The 21,559-nt window shown below is 39.9% G+C and overlaps 4 protein-coding genes across 4 annotated transcripts; 1 reads left to right on the top strand and 3 right to left on the bottom strand.

The window, feature by feature from the left end:
* The first annotated feature begins 347 nt into the window (after positions 1-347).
* Positions 348-1,444, top strand: LOC112196804. The gene is made up of 2 exons (XM_024337254.2): positions 348-675; positions 1,048-1,444. Exons 1-2 carry the CDS (start codon positions 400-402, stop codon positions 1,159-1,161), a joined length of 390 nt encoding a protein of 129 aa, XP_024193022.1. The 5' UTR covers positions 348-399; the 3' UTR covers positions 1,162-1,444.
* A 423-nt stretch (positions 1,445-1,867) lies between these two features.
* LOC112199341 lies at positions 1,868-2,521 on the bottom strand. Its single transcript, XM_024340374.1, has one exon. It carries the CDS (start codon positions 2,519-2,521, stop codon positions 1,868-1,870), a length of 654 nt encoding a protein of 217 aa, XP_024196142.1.
* Positions 2,522-3,132: 611 nt separating this feature from the next.
* LOC112199332 (pentatricopeptide repeat-containing protein At4g20740) lies at positions 3,133-7,210 on the bottom strand (the record flags this gene model as incomplete). Its single annotated transcript, XM_024340366.2, is given in 7 exon segments — positions 3,133-3,622; positions 3,715-3,803; positions 4,363-4,468; positions 4,652-4,785; positions 4,997-6,929; positions 6,932-7,009; positions 7,012-7,210. Coding segments are annotated over 3 exon segments (2,196 nt in total), but the record flags the coding sequence as incomplete, so codon positions are not given.
* A 4,035-nt stretch (positions 7,211-11,245) lies between these two features.
* Positions 11,246-14,225, bottom strand: LOC112196795 (bifunctional endo-1,4-beta-xylanase XylA). Its single transcript, XM_024337247.2, has 2 exons — positions 13,941-14,225; positions 11,246-13,220 (listed from the first exon to the last, which is right to left on the bottom strand). The coding sequence occupies exons 1-2, from the start codon at positions 14,041-14,043 to the stop codon at positions 12,163-12,165; spliced, it is 1,161 nt and encodes a 386-aa protein (XP_024193015.1). The 5' UTR covers positions 14,044-14,225; the 3' UTR covers positions 11,246-12,162.
* Between the last annotated feature and the right edge of the window lie 7,334 nt (positions 14,226-21,559).

Here is a 21,559-nt window from a genome sequence, read left to right as displayed (position 1 = left end):
ACCTCATTGGGTCATATGTGATCCACTTTTTGATCACAAGCGATCATTTTTCTAAGATTTTCTTCAATATGAATATAGATGTCTCCCCACTTGTAGCCTAGCATGTTTCCACTAAACCAACCTCATTAGATTATATATGATTCACTCTTTGATCACAAGCGATCATTTGACTAAGATTTCTTTAAATTTTACAGTAGATGCTCCAGTTTTTCTCAGCTATTTTTGTCTCAATTAATTAAGTTCCGTGTTCTATCAGAGATTTTTAATAAAAATATCAGATAGTTTATTTTGAAATGCTGACGTAAGCTCCAGAGACTTGTGAAAAACACAAAGGAATGGTGATCCATATTTATCCATCCACTGGGGAGCTAAAAGCTCAAAAAGCTCAGAGCTACCATCATGGCAAAGCTTCTCATCTCCAACACCACCTCTCTCCCCCTCTCTCCACCCTCCTCCTCCTCACGTGCTTCATTCAACCCTCCTCACGTGCCGCCGGCTCGGTTATTCCTCTCCGGGAAATCCAGCAACAGAGGCGTCACCACGGTGGTGACTCGAGCGGGTCCCACCACGAGCCAGTACGTGTTCGCATTCGTTTTGCCGCTCTCACTTATCGCCTTCACTGTCTTCACCTCCATCAGAATCGCTGACAAGCTCGACAGAGACTATCTCGAGGAGGTTTGTCCCTTTTCTTCAACTGGGTTTTCGATTTTATATGAGTTTAACAAAGCATAAGATTGTTCAGTTCATGTAGGGTTTTGGGTTTTCTAGTTGAACTTGAAAGGTTGTTAGTTCCAATCAGGGTCGAGATAGTTTTTTTTGTTCATTTACTAGATTTGAAGCACAAACTAGTTTTGTTTGGCATTTGGTTTGCTATGAAGCCATGGTAACTGTTTATTACGATACATAGAATGGCATGTTTTTGGAAAACGTGCTGCAATTATCATCATTCGTGACTGTTTTTGGTGGTGTTTTTTTGTTTTACTGGTTTTTGTTATTGTTTTCGTATTTATTTTCAAGTAAATCATAATGTATGTGCTTCTGAATCAGGTTGCAATTAACCAAGCTATTAGGGAAACTGATGAGGATGATGAAGTTGACATGTCTCTAGAAGAAAAAGCTGCCGTTCCACGAACTCGTAATCGTCCCAAAAGGGAAGTCTAGATTTTTCTTGTTGCCATATAGTGTTGTCTTTAGATCAGCTGCTGGCGTTCATTGTGATTTTGTGAATTCAAAATGGGAATAGAGGAACCTTGTAGACCTTTAGCTCCTGGCCAGTTACCTTATTTTGACAATTTTGTAGCATTGAGTTCAGTTGCACCTTCTTTCTGAAAAGACGAATATTGTCAGAATACCCCCGACGGCATGTATTGTGTCTATGTTTGTATGTAAAAAAGAGAACTATGGAATGAAGATACATCAGTTTTATGATTTGCACAAGATAAAATGTTTTCAATGTGCATTTTCATTGTTGTTTTTTAAATTCTGAACTGATAGATTGAAGTTCACAATTCTGAGACATGAAAAGCAGAAATGAAGGGGACTAAATCCAACCAGAAAGAGAAAGTATTACCTACTCCACCATCGATCTCAAGATGCAGAGTACAAAGTAGAAAGGTTGATAAAAGAATCCTGCTCAGTAGTTGCTTAACATGCGGCGCATTGGCCCAAGCTATTATTGATTACATGAAATTAGCATTCCCAAATTGCACTCATAAAATCATCCTTCATTGAAAGGAATCAAGAGCTTAGACTAATATCCAAACAACAAATAACTTCTAATTTTGGTAGTTAGGCCAAACAGGTCAATTAAAGTGATACGAAGGTATATGAAGAATCAAACTAGTATGATAAAGTACAGGAGTTGAAATTAAACATAATTCGCCTCCAATGAAGCAATCCTCTTTGTTATAGCTTCTCGCTTAGCTTCCAGTGAAGCAAGCTTTGCCTCATGGTCATCATATCCAATCCTCAATTCGTTGTCGTCTTTGTATAATTCATCTTTTCCAGCAGCATTCCATCTTGTCTGAAACTCATACTGCATACCCATCGCCTCTTCGGAATTTATATTCTCATTATTATCAGCACGCACTTTCTTCTTACCTTTGTCCTCTTTTAAAATTTTCATTCGCGAGTCATAAAAACCAGACAAAGACAAATCCAAGTTTAAGTAATTTCTCTTCCCTAGTAGATTTTGAGATGGACATGGACATGGACATGGAGATGAAGATGGAGTCCTAGTAGTATCTTTGATTACCGGCGGGCTTGTGCTAGAAGATGAAGCATGACTGGAGGTAGGCTTTGCCTTGTATCTGCGGATAATGCGCTTGATTTCTGTAGGATCTTTAGGCCAAGTCTCTGCAGCTGGTTGAGCAGTAGTACTCTTGTCAGCTGGTTGGAACAGAATCACAGCGACATCAATACCACAAAGTATGGATAGCTCCTCCCCCTTCTTAAATATATTCATCTTTCGATCTCGATACATCTTCTTGCGAGCCCTCCTTTGATCAGGTAACAGTTCCATGTTTCTACTACTAGGAGAAGGAAGAAGAGCCATATATCGATCGATCTTATTCCTAGCACTATGAATACATATACCAAAGAAGGAACTTTATCTTCAAGCGAGCTTGCTCTGACCTTATAGGTTTCGAGTAGTAAGTAGTTCCTGCTCCCAGTTACCTCTTTCTGGAATCTAAACATTGGCTTCCTCTGATTTATAGTGTAACAATGGATGACCGTTTTAGGAAATTTTGACTTAGATTCCCGACTAAAAAGGGAAACGAGAATATTAAATTAGAATAATATGTTTCCTATTGCATGTTTGAAACCTCAATTAGAAAAAGGAAACTTTTTGGGAAATTTTGATTTAGATCCCCGACTAAAAAGGGAAACGAGAATAGAAAATTAGAATAATATGTTTCCTCTTGCATGTTGGAAACCTCAATTAGAAAAAGGAAGTCTCCACCAGCATAAGAACTCGCGTCTTTTTCCTTTCATAACAGTAGGAAATTCCTACTTTCAGAAGGACTCCATTCCTTTCTAACTCTCTGAAAAAGCAGATTAATGCCTCCAGTTCCTGATAATTTATTTACTTCAACCATGTGAGAACTTTATTTAAATCAATATATGCTATAATTTTGGGTAATGGACTGTCATTTATTGAATATGCTTGGTCAGTGTGAAATACAAGTAATTCAAGCTGTCTTTCAGAATAGCTAGAGCCGAATTGTGGCCAAAAGTTCTCACTGATAAAACGATTTACAGAACATAAGAGAGAATGATTGTGGAATGATCACAAATTCAACCAATGCAGGAGTTGGCAAAGAGCAAACACCAGTATGACAAAAGAACGTTAAGTTGGAAAACTAGTAAACTACACATCCCTTTAAAGGCTACACACCCATACTTTGTTCCTTAAAACTCCGTCACATTGCGCCATGAACTTGATTCCTTCATAATTGAATCTCTATGCCAACAAGAATCATCATTGAGAACATCAAACTGTTTGGCACAAAACATAAGAGTTCTTGAAGAAGCACAATATGCTTTAGTTGCTCAGCAAATAACTGGATCATTTGTACACTTAAAGAGATAGCAAGCCAATCTTCAATGACACAGGGCCTAGCTGCATCAACAAATGAGACAAATCATATATAATTCATCATCTATTAAGAAACTATACTATTGTACGTACAAACAACAACCTGTGGGACTTACCGGCGAGCTAGGGGACAGTTCAGTAAATGGAGGGTAGGTGTGTTAAGGATGTGAGGTATTTTGACATTTAATTTCTGGAAATGGACAGCCTACCAAGATTCAGATGACTTACATCAGATGCACCGACACAAACATATTAGATAACTTGAAGAACTGCACATGCATTCTGCTGTAACAAACTTCAAAAAGTTCCAGCGACCCAACTTTTTAAATTTGAATTATTACTATTACAATTAATGTTAGTACTTGTTAGATCACCTATTGATATTGCTTTTAATTCCTATTCTGATGTACTGTATATAGGTTGCCTAAGTCAACTCTACTGTATATATCTACTAGCCTCAGAGTATTGTTAGACAAACTTACTCTTGTACTCTCACTATTTTATTATAAAACACCGACTCCTAAGAGAAAAGAATGTATGAGAAATTATGAATCTCAAGAAAACTAGCATTATTATTTTCATTACAATATAGCTTCTATATATGAAAATAATAGATCTTCTATAGGGTAAAATTTCAAAACTAAGGCATAAACAGAAAAGTCAAATATCTTCTGGATCTATCACAACACCGTATTATCATCAGTGGTGCAGCATATTAGGCACTTCCAATTAACTACGGCATAAATTACAAAAGAAAGATTGACCTCATTCATTTGTTCCAATCAATATGGGAAACGGATCTCAAGCACAAGATTATGAAAGCAGGTCCATTGTTCTCACCACCTTGTACTTGTATTTGTTGTCCAACATCTGCAAACGACATACATGATTTATGAACACATAATAAACAGCTCACCAAATCCTGGCCAAAAAAAATTAAGTTTACTTAAAGCTTCAATTGCCAGGCCATACAGCAAGGATTTAAAGTTTTCAGATCCTTTAGCATAACAAAGTTCTAAAATTTGGATGATGACATGGAAATATGGAACTCACTTGCGTGTGGCAGACATATATGAATTTCAGAAAAGGAGAATGGTCGATTGGATATGGGGCTTTAGACAAAATGTGCCAACTCTATGTAACGAATATCACTGGGGTGCATGTTGTAGTTTCTCTTCACTTTGATGCTGAACAAAGGAAAAAAAGAAGAAGAAACTTTCAGGTTTCTTTTGAGATTTATACAGATAGCAATGGGAGCAAGCATATTCATGCAACTTCATTTGCTTGTAGAACTTCAGAATGTTCCTATTTAGAGATATCCAGTTATGCATTTCATTTTTATTTATCCAATCTCAGATTTAATATGGTAAAACCTATAGTAATCTGTTCAATCAGTACCTGGCTTCATAATTTCAACCTGACAGCAGTTTACAACCCTTTGCTTTCAGCTTGGATTCTAAACCAAAAAACTTCAACCCTGACACTACCAGATCTGCTGTCTTCTTCTTCATGTGTTCAATTAATATATCATCATACACAATCATGTTGGCTTCTGTTATAAGTTTGCGCTCTTTCAAATTTGAAAATACCTTCCTTGCCTCCTCTATTGTGCCATGCTTACACATGCCAGAGATTATAGCAGAGTATATAACATGATCTGGTGGACAACCCTGCTGCATCATCTCATTCAGTACATCAATCACCTTCTCAGCATTATTGGATCTACACGCATGGAGAATGGTAAGAGAATACTTGAATGTCATGGGCCCACTTGTCACACTGGCTAAGCAGTCCCGGACTAGCAGCATAACTGCATCAATCTCTCCAACATTGAAAAGCCCTTTAGCAAGAGAGCGATAGGCAGCAATAGAAGGAACACAAGACATTTCAATTATCTTATTATGACAGGCACAAGCTTCATGGAGATCCCCTTCTTCAATATAACACATAATCGCAGAGCTATAAGTGGACGAGTCCGGCTGGAAATCAAAACTCTTCATCTCATCAAAGAGGGATAATGCCTTCTTCACTTTCCCAAATTTGTGGAGGCTGGCAATAAGGATATTATAGATCGCAACACTAGAATAATTTTTAACTTTCAAGTCTTCAAACACTTCCAAAGCCATCATGACTCCATCCTCCTTTTCAGCAACAATGGAAAAGAATTTCAAAAGATCATCAATAACAGGACAACCGCATTTCTCCATCTGTGCAAGCAACTCGCAAAAGTTATCCATTTTTCTCATCTCAGCATAAGACACCAGAATGGGATTCACCGTCGCAAAATCCGGCCCAAGACCCTCTTGAACTGCAACTCGGAAAAGCTTATAAGCCTTATCAACCCGTTTAACATCACATAAACCCTTGATCAGAGAATTATATATCCCCAAATCTGCTCTATACCCTGATCCCACCAAATCCTTCAACAAATCACACGCTGCCCCAACCATCCTGTCTTCCACAAACCCCTCAACCAGCACCCCATAAATCGCTCTATCAATCAAAAAACCCTTCTCCTTCATCTCCCTAAACAACTCATACCCCTTCTCCACCCTCCCTCCTTTACACAACCCGGTAACCAGAGTCACATACGCCATAGCATCCGCCTCAACTCTATCCCTCCTCATTTCCTCCCAAACCTTCAAACAACCATCCAAATCACCCTCCGAAACCATCACCTTTATCATTGCGGTGTAAGCAAACACGTCCGGCTTACACAAACTCACCCTCATTCTATCCAAAAGTCCCAACATTTCATCAACTCTCCCACATTTACACATCCCCTTTATCAGAATCATAAAAGTCACACTCTCCTCCACCAACCCATCACCCCGAAAATCTCCGTAAACCGACAATGCCAAATCCAAATGACCCGTTTTGACCAATGCATCCATTACCCTATTGTACAAATAAACCCTGGGTTTAACCCCAAACTTCTTCATCTTCTCATAGACATGATAAACCCTGAGACCTCTATTGGCATCAGAGTGCATTCTGATCAGAATCTCAAACTGTTTCTCGGTGGGAGGTTTCCCCTGAGACTCCATCAAGTCGGGGACTTGGTCGGCCGACCTGAACCGGTGGGCCCGGTTCAGGCAATAGGTCAAGGCATTGTAGGAAGCGAAGGTGTGCTTGAAGCCCTTTTGCTTACCTGCCCAGTGGAAGAGCTTGGAGGCCGAAACGGGGTCGTTTTGGACCTTGAGGACCTCGGCGACCAGGTCGGGCGTGACGCGGCGGAGCTTCTGGAGCTCCGAGACGACCGGCGGGCCCCAGCGGTTGCGGTTCTTGCGGAAGGCGTCGAGGATGAAGCGGGCGATGGGGGAGAGGAAGGAGAGGGAGACGGCGGGGTTGGGGTGGAGGAGGTGGACGGCGGAGATTGGTGGGGGTCCCACTTGGAGAGATCGAAGGGCTGGGATTGAGTTGGGGTGGGGTTGGGTTTTGGGGGGAGAGGCGGCTGCCGCGGACGGTGGGGCGGTTCCGGGAGGGGTTGCGGTGGCCGTAGAATAAGGAGAACTTGGGAGGAGGGGGCATTCTGATGGCTACTCCGTCACTCTGGAGAAGTACCTTCTCATTTTGGAGGCCATTAATATAGTTTACATGATTTGGAGGGGTCAATCATCAAATTTTGTGACAATTTATATATAAAAAGGGGGATTTTATATACAACCATGGAAAAGCTTGGAGGGGCCATGGCCATCTCAAGCAACAATAAGGCTCCCCCGTTGCCTCCAGACATAAGTAGCAGGAGGATAAGGCTCCACCATATGTAACTCAATATCGATCACCATCTGTGACTCAATATCGATTACCATCTGCGATCTGTCACCATCTGTGATCAGTCACCATTTGTGACTCAATATCGGTCACCATCTGTGACTCAATATCGATCACCATTTGTGATCCGTCACCATCTGTGATCCGTCACCATCTGTGATCAGTCACCATCTGTGACTCAATATCGATCACCATTTGTGATCAGTCACCATTTGTGATCAGTCACCATCTGTGATCAGTCACCATCTGTGACTCAATATCGATCACCATTTGTGATCAGTCACCATTTGTGATCAGTCACCATCTGTGACTCAATATCGATCACCATCTGCGATCCGTCACCATCTGTGACTCAATATTGATCACCATCTGTGATCTGTACTTCCCTTGAAAAAGACTGCTCCTAGCCTCGAAATCTCCCTTACCAACTTCGACAAAAGAGTAACATCCGCAACATTAACAAACTCCACAACAGGTGGAACGGGCAGCTCAACATTCAATGTCTCAACCTCATTCTCAAATATCTCTTCAACAAGAGGAGGAATCTTGCCCCTACCTCGAGCTCTACTCCTGCCTCTGGGTCTACCTTGATCCCTAGTTTTACCTCCTTGTGAATCCATCACCTAAGGAGCATAGCACCTTGTCCTTAATACTTGTACAACTCTCAACCACAAGGACAAGTCATAGTTATGACTAAATCAACCACACTACGTCAGAAGATACAATTCTGTCCCCTACGTAAATAAGAGTTAAATCTAAAGGTCCTCATTCCTCAAAAGACTATAACTCCTAAAAGCTACCTTAAGCTCTTACACTTTGTTCACTGAGCCAACACTACCCTGAAGACTCACATTCCAACGCTCACTGCATACACAATGGTATTGATATAGTCGAAGAGCATCTGATGGGGATCCACTGCAGACGGGCCATCACTCGAGGAGTATTGATTGTCACCAAATATGTATCTTACGCTCTGATACTAAACTGTCACACCCCTGATTTTTAACACAATTAAAAATCGATATATAACCTCATAGTTATACATGCGTGATCGTTCAGCCATCAATACAAAATACCTGGAATCTTTTTTCCATTAAACCAAGTACATACTGATGCCCTGAACCCACAATTCTAATATTGACCCGCTCCACAGAGTCATATATTACATAAGCTTACGAATTAAATTGTCAACAACAAAATAAAACGTAAATGCTCCTCAGAGTTTACTACAACGGAAGTCCTTATCAACGGTAAAGTTACAAAAATGACTTCCTACCGTAAAGCTGCAAAGGCGCTACCTCAGCTTCAACCCCGATTATCCTAACCTGCAGGATTAATCCCTACACCGTTTGAATAGTGTACCGGGTTGCCACACAACAAACCCGGTAAGATTTGTAAGATTTTGCAAGCCCGTATAAGTAACTCAAAACAAAACGCTGCACAACGCACTCTAAAAGCGAGGAAAACCTTTCAACTCTAAAATAAGGAAAACATACCATGTTTTCAAAAACAATACTCTTTTCCCAAAAGAAAACAACGCAACTTACACCGTGACAAAATCATATAAATGGTTAACCTAACAATTCAAATATGATAAATCGGTCCAACCTGGATAAAACAACAATTTGGTCCAACCTGGACAAAACAACAAATCGGTCCAACCTGGACAAAATATGTACCCAGGAGTCGTAAGTAACCTACTTAGATCCATGAGGTACGATGACAGACAGACTAGAGCTCTAACTGAATCATAACCTGTCACCCGGCCAAGGTTCAATCTTACGATATAACATTGTCATGAGGATGCAACCTGCAACCCCGGATCCTTAGGCCAACTTGACCCTCAGATCAAAACATTAAACGAGTCGCACTGGACCCCAAATGTTAAATCAAATCAAAAGGAGAAATCACAACCTGTGACTCTCAAATCCTCAGACCATCGGTCTTCAGATCAAAACGTTAAATCAAACCAAAAGGAGAAATCACAACCTTTGACTCTCAAATCCTCAAACACTTTTCAAAACAATAGAAATACCATTTCCCACTAAAACATATATATTTCACGTAAATATATATATATACATAGTCATCCTCTCAGGAATGCCTAATAATACAAACTATAGTTTGCAGTTAATAAATAACTCTAAAAACAATAAGGGTATTCCGTTAATTAATGAACCTTATGAGATTACTCACCTCAAAACTTCCGCTGCGTCTTCACACCACTAGACCTCTTACAGACCGCCCTCTGTCAAACACCTAAGGAAGTACAGCCTTGATTCAGTCACTGAAACACAATGAATAACGTTCGAAACTCTAAATCGAACCAAAATTCCCAAAATGACGCCAATTGAGGCGAAACCACATCCGAGACCACCCAATGCCTCCGTAATACTTCTACGATCGATATGTCCAAACCACAAGTCGATCGAACGCTCGGATCCTCACGGATAGAATAAATTCATCGATATGAAACGGTAAAAATCATAACAAATCCATTCGAACTCCAAAATTTACATATTATATATCGAAACGCTCGTATCAACGAGTAGAACATATATAATACTAGAAACAGTCCCCTAGATGGCCAGAACGCCGCCACAGGCGGTGGTACACCGCCGCCGTCCAAAACTCATTATTTCCCAAAACTCCCAACATAAAAAAAATGTTCATCTAAGCATGCTTGTGAATTTTCATAACTAGCTTGAAGTCAGAAAACAAGCATAAAGGTTTGAAAACTACCTCATAAGTTTTGAATTTTTGCTCAATCCGAGTTGAACTGATTTCCACGTAAATCAATCCAAACAACCACCACAGATCGATCTAAAAAGCTTCCACGAACCCAAAGAAGGAAACTTGAAGCCGTGCCGTCACTGGAACAAGGATTTCCGGTCGGGTCCAAAATCCTCAAACTTTGCCTCTTTGCAGCACAGTCGTGAAGGAGAATCGCTGCTAGAGGACACCAGAGGGAGGAGCATACGGCCGAGACGAGCTGATCTAGAAGATTTCACCGCTGGAGACCGCCTAAAAAGTCAGGTCTGGTCGGCCGGGTCCGGGTCGGGTCAGACGAAAAACTCAGATTGTGAAGGTCGACCGAGAGAGAAAAGAGAGAGAATGAGAGTTTCCGGAAATGAAAACTTGGAAATTATGAAAATAATTTCGGAAAATTCCTATTTATACCAAAATGGAAACTTCTTCCGAAAGCAATAACTTCCCCATACGAACTCCGATTGATGCGTTCCACATGTCCACGAACTTGTATTGATGCGCTCTACAACTTTCGTGAAGGAAGTTTTCGAAGAATCTCAACGTATCCAAAGTCAACCTTGAAACCCCCCCTAAATCCACTTTTTCAAATAAAAATTCGTCCGAACCACTTCCGCTCCTTCTACGAGCCATGAAACCGTCAAATAACCATAAAGTTAATTCCGGAAAACTCTCGGAAAATAATTACGAATTTCTGGAGTATCACAGATGTATAAAGACAGCCGTTTATTACAAACTCGTTCAACCTTTAGTTTGATTGGGGAATCCCAAAAAGTTAATATGCTAATGAAGGTGACATATTTGGTCAAGAGGAAAAAACCTTATAAATCATAGCCACTCATGGTTATTTTGGCTGATTGATCTTACTAATAAATGATCTGGCATGTACACTTGTACAATGTACATAATGAAACTATTTTACGAGAACTTTTGTGAAAATCTTCACTTCTCTTCAATAAGTTTTATTTTTTCAGAATTTATCGTAATTGATTAATTAACATATTGATTAACCGTATTCTGAAACACCAAGAAAAATCATTGGCTTATCAGATCATCCGTGAAAATGGCTCGACAAAAGAAAAACAAATCCAGAAAGTCGATTTGAAAGTGTTACCCCTATAACACAGAGCTCATGATCAACAATGGAGATGGGTATTGTTCAAGATAAAACCTATGATCAACGTTGTTACAAATTCTTATGATGTATTAACTCCATGCTGAAGCATAAAACCAATAACACCGGACACAGTAGCAATTTGAAACCCAGAAAGCAAACCAACTTCGCAAGTCGCTGACTTCACCTGAGAACAATATACATGAAAACACCTCATCTTATTTGGGGGGAACAACATCAATGAACCAACACATTTTTTCTAAGAGAGACTGACATTTTCTAAAACAGAACGTTTCAATTTATCTCACGAAACACCACACAAGCAAACCACTTGTGCTATGCTATCAACAGAAAGCTGGTCTAGAAGAGAGATGAGAGCATATGTCTGCAAAGCTGTGAGCACACATAAGCAAATCACTTGGTGTAATGCTACAAGCAGAAAGCTGGTCTTCAAAAGAGTAGAAAACTGGTACATAACAAGAACACATGAAATCAGTCGATTTCAAGTTATGAGCTTATCCAGTCAACATTATGCACACCCGCGTCTCAGTACTTCATGGAGAACAGGAAACTGGTCCTGGTAATAATATTACTATTATTCAGTAAAAGAAATTACTAGTTATACAAGGATGCATGGTGCAAAAAAGTTGAGGCATCCTCTAAAATTAAAGCCCTCAAACTACAGCTGATGTAGCAATAACATTACCAATCTGGAAGATTGGACTATTGCCTTATCATGAGACAACAGAGATGACATGCTATAGTATTTAGATGATGTTCACACATCCCGTTCTATTGTCTCCATCCATAGATGTTTTCAAAATCCATTATCATCAGTTAGCAGTTCAAAAACATTTGTCAAAACTGAACCCTTGTTCTCTATCACTGGCTACTCAAAGCCAAAACCGAGTCAGCTGAGCCTCTTTCTATTGTTTGCCCTCCTCCAGTATCCACCTGTTTGACAATCACTCCCTTGAAATCTTGAGCTTTGGGATCCTGCTATATATTGGTGAGACCGTTCCCTCTTCTGGCCACTGTGATTCGTAGTTCCCCATCTGCCACCTTTTATCCTAAAATCCAAATTATTTCTCTGGTTAATACGGCTGTCACACTGTTTCCAACCTCCACAATCTTTCCATCCTCGATCTTTTGTTAAAGCTTCATTATATTGACTAGGACCACACTCCCAAGGATTTTCACCATGATCCAAATTCTTTGTCTCTGGCTGGTTGGAGCCCCAAGACTTATTTAAGGGATCACCCCATCTATTATTAACTTTCACATGGGTAAAACCCTGACAGTCCCGTGCCCAAGGATTGCCACCATCATCCCAATTCTTTGAGAGACTGTTTTTTGCCATCTGGTTCCATCTCCATGATTTATCCCTATCTTCCCATGCAGTATTTTCCATTCTTTCATTGCTCTGAGTAATGAGGCGTTCCCAGGAGTTGACTTCACCGCTAACCAAATCTGTATGATTATTCCCCTGGTTCCAGCCCTCTGCTTCATTTTTCAAATCCCCACTACTTTGCATATTGTCACATTCCCAAGGATTTGTAGGATTATCTGGAAGACAGTTATGTCCATCTAAAGGAATAATAGCTGAATGTTCTTTCCTCTTTTTCTGCCCCAACTTGTCATTTCCTTCTCCATCTCCATCATCAGGAGCAAAGTACTCACGATCCACTTCCTTCACGATATCAGGATCGATGAAAGGGTTCCAATCTATTTCATCAATATAAATATCTGAATCAGGTAGAGAGATGTCACAGTGGAGGCCGTTGATGTCTGCCCAAAAGCGCTTTTTCGCATTTTGAAATGCCTCCTCACCAGCTGAATCGTCCCAATTGAGTACATTACTACTGCCATACATATAATTCTTGGCATCTACCACCTTCCACCATGGTATGGACCCGATCAAAGTGCAGTATTCTTTTTCCCATTGAGGTACACCATCCCGCCAAAACTCTAAAATAATAAAAAGTTTAGAAAAAATAAAAGAAAGAAGTAAGAACCCAAATCCAACACTATTGCAGTATTGCTGCCAGAAGTCTCCAGCATAACAATAGTTGAGGAGATCATACAAGATAATAGGAGTTTCTGAACTAGAATACAATGACTTTTCTCAATACAGATGAATTTCTAAGACATAAAGGAGTTAGTGCCAAGGTGCTAAGAGACTTATAAGGTCTAAGGCTTTTAGGGACTACAATGCACGAGTTACAGTAAAAGAAAACAAAGACTTGTCTTCTTTGCAATAATATACTAAAAATTTAACAGGGGTATCACAGATTGATGTCATGACACTAATAGTTGTTTCTTCAGATAACCCAATATTTTAAACATCAAATAAATGCCATTCCAAATTACATACCACACATTTATAAATAAATAAAAAACCAAGCATCCTCTTCTACAGAATTTTAAGTTTAGGAGCCCAAGGCATGCAAAGTTGGATTCAATTTCAATAGGAAATGCACTATGAGGACAAAAAACATGCACATGAAACCCAAAGAGATGGTGTTCTAACTTATAACAGGTCACAGGCACTTAGGGTGTTAATACCCACCACGCATTTTCAATGATTTTCTAGCAAGATTCAATATTTTCTGGGGAAGCAAAAATCTTCATCACTGTTACATTATCCAAATTGAGATGAACAATAGAATGAGAGAGAGAGAAAATTACCTGAAGGGGGAGGAGGTTGAGGGTGAAAAGGAAGAGGGAATGGGCTTGGAAGCTTTTCTTGACGGAAGAACCTGCGATTGGGACGATGTCCCCATTTACCCATTTGATCAAATCATAGACTGACTGGCTTTCAGAACAAATAATCCAAGATCTTGATAAGGTCAAAGAACAAAGCTTTACTTTCTTTTCTGTGTCTCTGAGAGAGAGAGAGAGAGAGAGAGAGGGAGGGGCGGCAGACTGGGTTAAATCTTTGAACCTTTTTGTCTTCCCAATGTAAATTCTTCTTGCTGTTTTGGGCTTTGGCCCTAAGAGTTCAAACCTCAAAAATGCTCATTTTAACACTTCAATGCAAGTTAAGGAGAGTTTCTCCGATAAAATTAATTTTTTATTTTATTTATTTTATGGGATCTTTTAGGCCAACATTTTACAAGGGAACCTGTCACGTATATGACCCAGTTAAAATTAGTTTCCAACACATAACATAGTACTAACAAACACAGCACGCACCAAAACAAGGAATAAGAGATGAGCAAAATTCTCAAAAACAAATGCCTCATGGCCCTAAAATTATCTATTACCGTGAATTGTTTACATTATTAATGAAAAAATATAAACTAAACTAAAAACTTAATGAGCCTCCTCATCCATTTAGAGAGCAGAACCCGATGTTTAGTAGCTTAAATAATCTTGGGCTTGTGTTTCTTTCTTGAGGCATGCTGCAACCCTGTAGCTCCCATTTTGCCTCCTGTAGGGGATGATTCTTCCCCACAACAAGCAGCTGATGAGTGGTACGAGATGATTTCTTCCCATATGCTCTCCATGCCTGGATTTCTTGGACTTTCTTCCATTCTTTTAGCTGATTGGCCTTCACATTTGGACAACAATTGAGTAAAATGCAGCAGAACAAGTAGGATTTGTGTATTTCGGTAGAGAAGAATCATTGATCATGAAATGTTTCCACAAATCAGAGCATTGAACTTCTTATGGGAAGACAAGCAGAACATTAAGTAATTGACTATTCTAAACTTCTAACTTGGTTACAGTTGGTATTAAGGTGTGAATGTGAAGTGAGAGAGTAATCTAGGAGTGAAGAAGAATACTTAACCGGTAAATTATCCTTTTGGATTTTGGTTTGGTCTCTTTTCTATTTTGTTTTGAATTGATTTTGCTATTTGGATCTTTTATGTAATGACTAATGAATAGAGATGGCAAATGGGCTGCTAGGCATGAGCACAACACGGGCCCGACAAGTTAAAAAGCAGCCCGGCATGGCCCAAGCCCGTTAATGGCTCGGTACAACCCAAGCATGTTATTCTAACACACGGGCTCGACACGTTAAAAAGCGGCCTGGCATGGCCCAAGCCCGTTAGTGGCTCGGCACGACCCGAGCACGTTATTCTAACGGGTTGGGCTGGTCCAAGGAATATTGGTCCATTAGTCTGGCTCGGCCTGAGACCATTATGGGCCTAACACAGCCCAAGCACGACATATTGTGGCTTGCCCGTTATAAACACAAAATGAAACAAAATTTCATTTTGTTTTTAAAAATATTAAAAAATTACAATGATAAGATTTGAATAGACATTTTTGTTCAAAATCTCATGACAATTCCACCAATTCTAACTCATTAATGTTGTCAAAGTAGTGAAATAAAACATTATATCCTTCTTCTTTTTTTAATGGAAATTGATATCATTAGAATTAATAGCAAAAAAAAAAAAGCCAAAGAATATAAAGCCTCAAATAAGAAACCCGGCAAGAAATTGATACAACCTATCTAAGCAGTTGCAAACAATTAAGTTCTAAAAAGCACTTGCATTATGCAAGCCTACACAAGAAAGGATCACCTCGTCTTCCAAGGAAAGGAAATCATTCAACTATCCCTTACCTGCCAATGACGCAATTGTGGTACAAATAAGCAACTAGAAACGTCTTAGAAAACTTTTAGAAAGTCTCCTAACTCACACAGGCTTGAAACCCTAGAAATATTATATTCAAACAACCACAAGCTCCTTTCCTTTCGGATAAGAGCTTGTTCCATCACTTGCATTATTCAGCTCAGCCAATAGATTCTTCTTTGCTTTCTTCTTGTTCTCAACAATATCTGCATGCTACAAAGCCTTCTTCTTGTTAGCATTACCATAACGAAGCTTGTTCTTACTCCTCATAGGTCTTCCCCCCTTCTTATTTGCAGCGCCATTAGTCTCTTGGGGCATTGGAACCAATCCTATATCAACCAGCTCCATATTCTTCTTACCCACAGCTAGGCTTAATTTAAGCTTCTCTGGAGAAATGGTAACCTCAGGCTCACCCTAGATTTCTGTTTCCCAGTCACAGTTTCAACCATGGTGTCTGTGCTCTCAAGTTCTCTGATAGTAACAGTGCGGAGTGGCTTTTGAACAAGGTAAGTCAGGTTGTGCAACAGAGTTTTCAGCATAAGTTTTCAGCATAACATTAGATACCTGTGTTCTAAAGACTAGGGTTTGGCAGTTGACCAAAACCCTAGGTTGAAATAACGCATTGACCCTGTGCAGCTAGTAGAGCCTGACCTAGAAGCCATTGATCTCTGAGTTGGGTTGCACACCAGCCCCCAACTGCACCGCCTTGGTTCCCCCAATATTGTGCGCTCCACCATCACATCATCTTCATCCAGTGTCGGGCTTATAGCATGGCAGTCTTACGTGGGTAACAAAACCATATACCCCGCAACGACAAAAAAGTTTGTCATAGCGAAACTTGCACAAAAACTCTACAGTGTTCTCCACCCAATACCAACGCTGAAAATACAAAGGACGAGAGAATGAAATCTCAACCCAGATACGATACTCACCCATCTGTTTTCCCAGCTTGTCAATCTCTTGGAAATCACCCAAGGTAAATCCAATCATCATCATGATTTTCTCAGAAAGAAAGGCAGGAGGTATGCCCTGCAGCTTGATTCAGTAGGATGCCTTTACCAACGACATAATCTCCACAGGAACAACCCTATCATACTCAACCAACACCACAGGGGCACAGTTGAAGCCCCATGGCGCCCCCTTCCAAATCCTTATCCTATCCGCCGGGTCGGAGAAAGTAAAGTGTACTTACTGGCCCTCCGCCTCCTCCACCTGCAGTGTACCATTCACCCTCCAAGCTGAACTAAACATACCCAAGAAAGATCGAACTTTGAACTCCTTAGTAGCGATAAGTTTTCCAAATATGAAAACATCGGATTGCCTCAAAATTTTTCCTTGTGTCGGACGTAGATCCACTTGCCTGTTCCCCTCGGTGATTGCAAGAGAGGAGGCAAGACGGGCAACCATGGCATCAACAAAACTCATTATGGAGCAGTTGATATATATTTGCACAGAAAGCCCTAACCTTAACCCTAGGAACAAGAGAGAAAGGCTGCTGCTGTCTTGACTTTTTTTGTTATCAAACTTCAAAACATGTTTTATAAAACATTATATCCTTATTTTGACATAAGTATTTTTTCTAAATATTAAATATAGGACTAAATACTTGTTACTCCTAATACTTTTGCATGAAAAACAGTTTAGTCCCTGACCTTTAAAATTAAACAGGATAGTCCCTAATCTCTTATTTCACACACTTAATGTCCATTCCGTTTGACTGATCCGTTTGTTGGCTAATGTGGCAAACGTTCTGACACGATTCAACTCCACATAAACCAATTGGACAGTAAAATGTCGAAATGCCCCAACTCGAATTCAACCCTGTTTTGCACGACCCCGTAAACCATTTCCTCCCAAAAAACCCTAAAAATTCAAAATCAGTCCTAAACCACTGCTGCATCTTAATCCCGATAATCAACTACCATAATCTCATACCTTGTATCTTGAATCAATCATCATCGAGTATGATAGTGAAAATCTGAATCGAATCGAAGATTTTTGGCGGCCAATAGATAGAGGTGGCGATGGCTGGGATGGCAGACGATGATTTGTGGGTTCCTCGAGCTGCAGAAGGCTGCAAGGATGAAATCCCACAATATTGTGAGTTCCAATTATGTTTTGAACCACATAATTTCGATTCGAACTAGTTTACTTCTATTTTCAAGTTTTTGATTGTTTCTAGTTCTACGGTTTGGTAAATTTTTTGGGCTTTTAAACTTTTCAGGGTTTCAGGGTTTTTCTCTGAGCTTTTGATAAACGATTTGGTATTAGTTTTAGGGTTTGTCGATTATGGTTTCGAGTTATAGGGTTTGCCGATTTTAAAATTGGGGTTTATTTTTTTATTGGTTTCTGGGTTTCGGGTTTAGGTTTTTGGGTTTGAAAATTGTTTTTGTAACCATGGTTATTGAAATAGGTTGGTTGGATTTAAGAAATGGGGTTTATATCTTTATTGGTTGCGGTGTATGTGGTTTAGAGATTTAAAGTATGAAAATTGAGTTTGTACGGAGGAGTTTAGATGCAGAATGAATAACTATGGTTTCAATATGGTTGGTTGGATTTTAATATTGTGAGCGCGTTGTCAATGTTGAAAGTTGATTGTTGTTTGGCTTTTAATAATGCATTCACAGTGGAATTGTTTGTTGTGGTCCTAAGTTGTTTGCTAGTGATCATTATATGGCTGTAAAGGGGTCTGTTTGGCAGTTTCCTCTTTATGGGCAAGTATAATAAGTAGTTGGAATCCTAAGTTGGTGGGTTGCATGCTTTAGAAGTTTATTGTTTACTGGTTCTAACCATGGTCAACTAATAATTATCATTTACTTTTTGTGCAGCACACCCAGATTATTTCACCATGAAAGTGGTTCATGGAGGGTGCATAAGGAACAAAGACTGTGGGAAAGAAGATTGATTTCTACGATAACGTAGATAAAGACAGGATGTCCTTGGTAGAAGTGGATAACATGGTTATGCAGCTTAATCCAGGCTATGCAGAGCAACGAATTGACTACTGGTATAGGGTGGGTGATGACCAGAATGCGTTGACCAAACTGGAAATAGACCGTGATGTGATGACAATGTGTAAAGTTGTACCCCAATTTAGGATTATTACATATACTTTGACCCCATGGAGGTTAAAGCAGTTTTTGAGGAAGACGATGACGACATCTACATGTATGAATATTTACAAGATTTTTTGTTCAATCAAGGTGGTAGCAGTAGCGTGGTGATAGAGGAACCTCCCTGATGAGCCTAGGAAGCAGCCAACTTGTGTCTTCAAGGAGTTGACTGATGAGCCTATACCAACTGGAAGCAAGGGAATAATTATTAGAGAGATTGAGGATATGTGTGCTACTCAAGGAAGTTGTGCTGGTGGAGGAGATGCAAAAGAGAAGGGGAAAAGTAAACTGTTGGAAGAAGATTCAGGTTTTAAACAGTTGTTGTTGGACCATCCTGATTTTGGTGTAGGTTGTAGTTCAAGTGGGGTAGTTGGGAGTGGTGTAGGCACTAGTGGTTCAAGGCTTAATAGTGGTGTGCTAGATGAAGACTATGAGAAACATGAGGAGGGTGTGCAGGCTAGTGGTGTGCAAGGATTAGACTATGAGAAAGAGATAGACTTGATGGACTATCTTCAAACATTCAGGGTCCACGGATTTGAGTTGAGTGAGGATGGGGAGACAAGTGATGATGGTGATTATGATCCGGAGTTCGATGATGAAGAATAAGAGCATTATGGTACTGATGAGGATGACTGGTTGGAGGAAGCCGATTTGGATGCGACTACAATGGCAAAGGTTCAGGGGTAGGAACTAGCAATTTAGGGTCAACTGCACCTGATATGGGGGGTGATGATGATGATGAGGATATGTTTAAGGATCATGAATAAGATGAAGAGAGGATGCAATATGCAATTAATTCAGATGGGGAATTAGAAGATGTTGGTATAGAATTCAACGCCAACATAGATATGAAGCAACCAAATTTCTGTTAAAGATGTAGTTTGCAAATGTCCAAATTTTGAGAGATGCATTGAGGGAGAAGGCAATCCAAGGAGGGTAGGAGTATTTTTTTCATCAAGAATGATAAGACGGGGTTGAGGGTTGTTTGCAAGGAAGACAACTGTCCATTTGAGTTGTTTGCTTCCAAGATGCAACATGAAGACACATTAATGATAAAGAAGTATAATCCCATGCATAAGTGGACAAGGAAGTTTAACAATGCCATGGTAAGGCAGAGATACTTAACAGCCAAGTTCAAAGATCAAATTGCCCTAAATGAAGACATAAGACCCGATATATATTCTGAAGTTATTTTTCCTCTTAAGTGTTGTTTATGTTTCACATTTTTAACTGATTCTTCTTGTTTGATTGTGTAGAGAATTTAGCTAAGACGATGTCGGCAAGCATTAGGGCTAGAGTTTCAAAGAGTATGACCTATAGAGCAAAGAGAGCTGCCTTGTTAAAGGTTGAAGGATCAATTAAGGGGCAATATGCAAGGCTGGCTGATTATGGAAGAGAACTTCAAAGGGCTGATCCAGCAACCACAGTTGACCTGAAATGTGACTTCAACAACTCAGGAAAGGCACCTGTTTTCAAGAGGCTATACATTGGTTGTTTCTCAAGCCCATCATTCGTTCTACAAAGCCTGCTCTTTAGCAAAATTAGGATCGATACCATCCTATGCAAAGAACATTAAAGAAAATATACCATTCTTGCAAAGAATCCAAGGTGTTTCTCTGAAGAATGGTTTCAAGGCTGGCTGTAGATCATTGATTGGATTGGATGGAGCTCATTTGAAGACTTGTTTTGGTGGCCAACTCCTAACTACTGTAGGTATTGATGCTAATAACACTTCATGGGTAGTGGCTTATGCAATGGTTGAGCTGGAGATAAAGGACTCTTGAATATGGTTTTTGGAGTTGTTGTGCAAGGATTTGAGCTGTGAGAATAATGGTAGAGGCTGGATATTCATAAGTGATAGGCAAAAAGGTTTGAACCTACATTAGAAGAGGTTGTTCCATCCGCATAGATCAGGTTTTGTGCAAGGCATTTGTGGACTAACTTCACCAAGAAGTTTCCTGGAAAAGTCAAGAACGATCAGATGTGGAAGTGTGCAAAGGCAACAACTTTGCCTTATTTTGAGAAGGAGATGGAGGAGCTGAAGTCCCTTGATGAGGATGCTTATAAATGGTTGAAAGGTAAATCATTTACAGTACTTTTTCACTACATGGTTCTCACTTTTTCACTACATGGTTCTCACTTTTAATGTATGAATTTTTTATTTTGTTTTGCAGAGCCCGAGAGGCCCCCGAAACATTGGTCCAGGGCATATTTCCCTGCTGGTTATGATTGTGACATGCTTATAAACAATGGTTGTGAGAGTTTCAATGGATTGATCCGAGAAGCAAGGTGTAAGCCACCTGTGACTATGTTGGAAGAGATAAGGCTGAAGCTAATGAGGAGGATTCATAAGAGAAGGGATAAAATGGAGGCATACCATGGAAATTTATGCCCCAAAATAAGGAACATCATTGAGAAGAATAAAGTGAAGGCAGCAGAGGACTACATCCCAACATTCAATGGTGCCGGCCAAGCTGAGATTGAGAATATTGAAGGCACCAAGAATGTTGTCGACATTGATTTGAGGACATGCAATTTCCAAAGATGGGACCTAACTAGAATCCCATGCAAGCATGCCATTTGTGCAATTAATGGCATGAGGCAGGAA

This window comes from Rosa chinensis, chromosome 1, assembly GCF_002994745.2.
Source record: "Rosa chinensis cultivar Old Blush chromosome 1, RchiOBHm-V2, whole genome shotgun sequence".
NCBI classification, from domain to species: Eukaryota; Viridiplantae; Streptophyta; class Magnoliopsida; order Rosales; family Rosaceae; genus Rosa; species Rosa chinensis.
The sequence above is the reverse complement of the archived record's forward strand: the minus strand, read 5'-3'. Positions and strand labels throughout refer to the sequence as shown.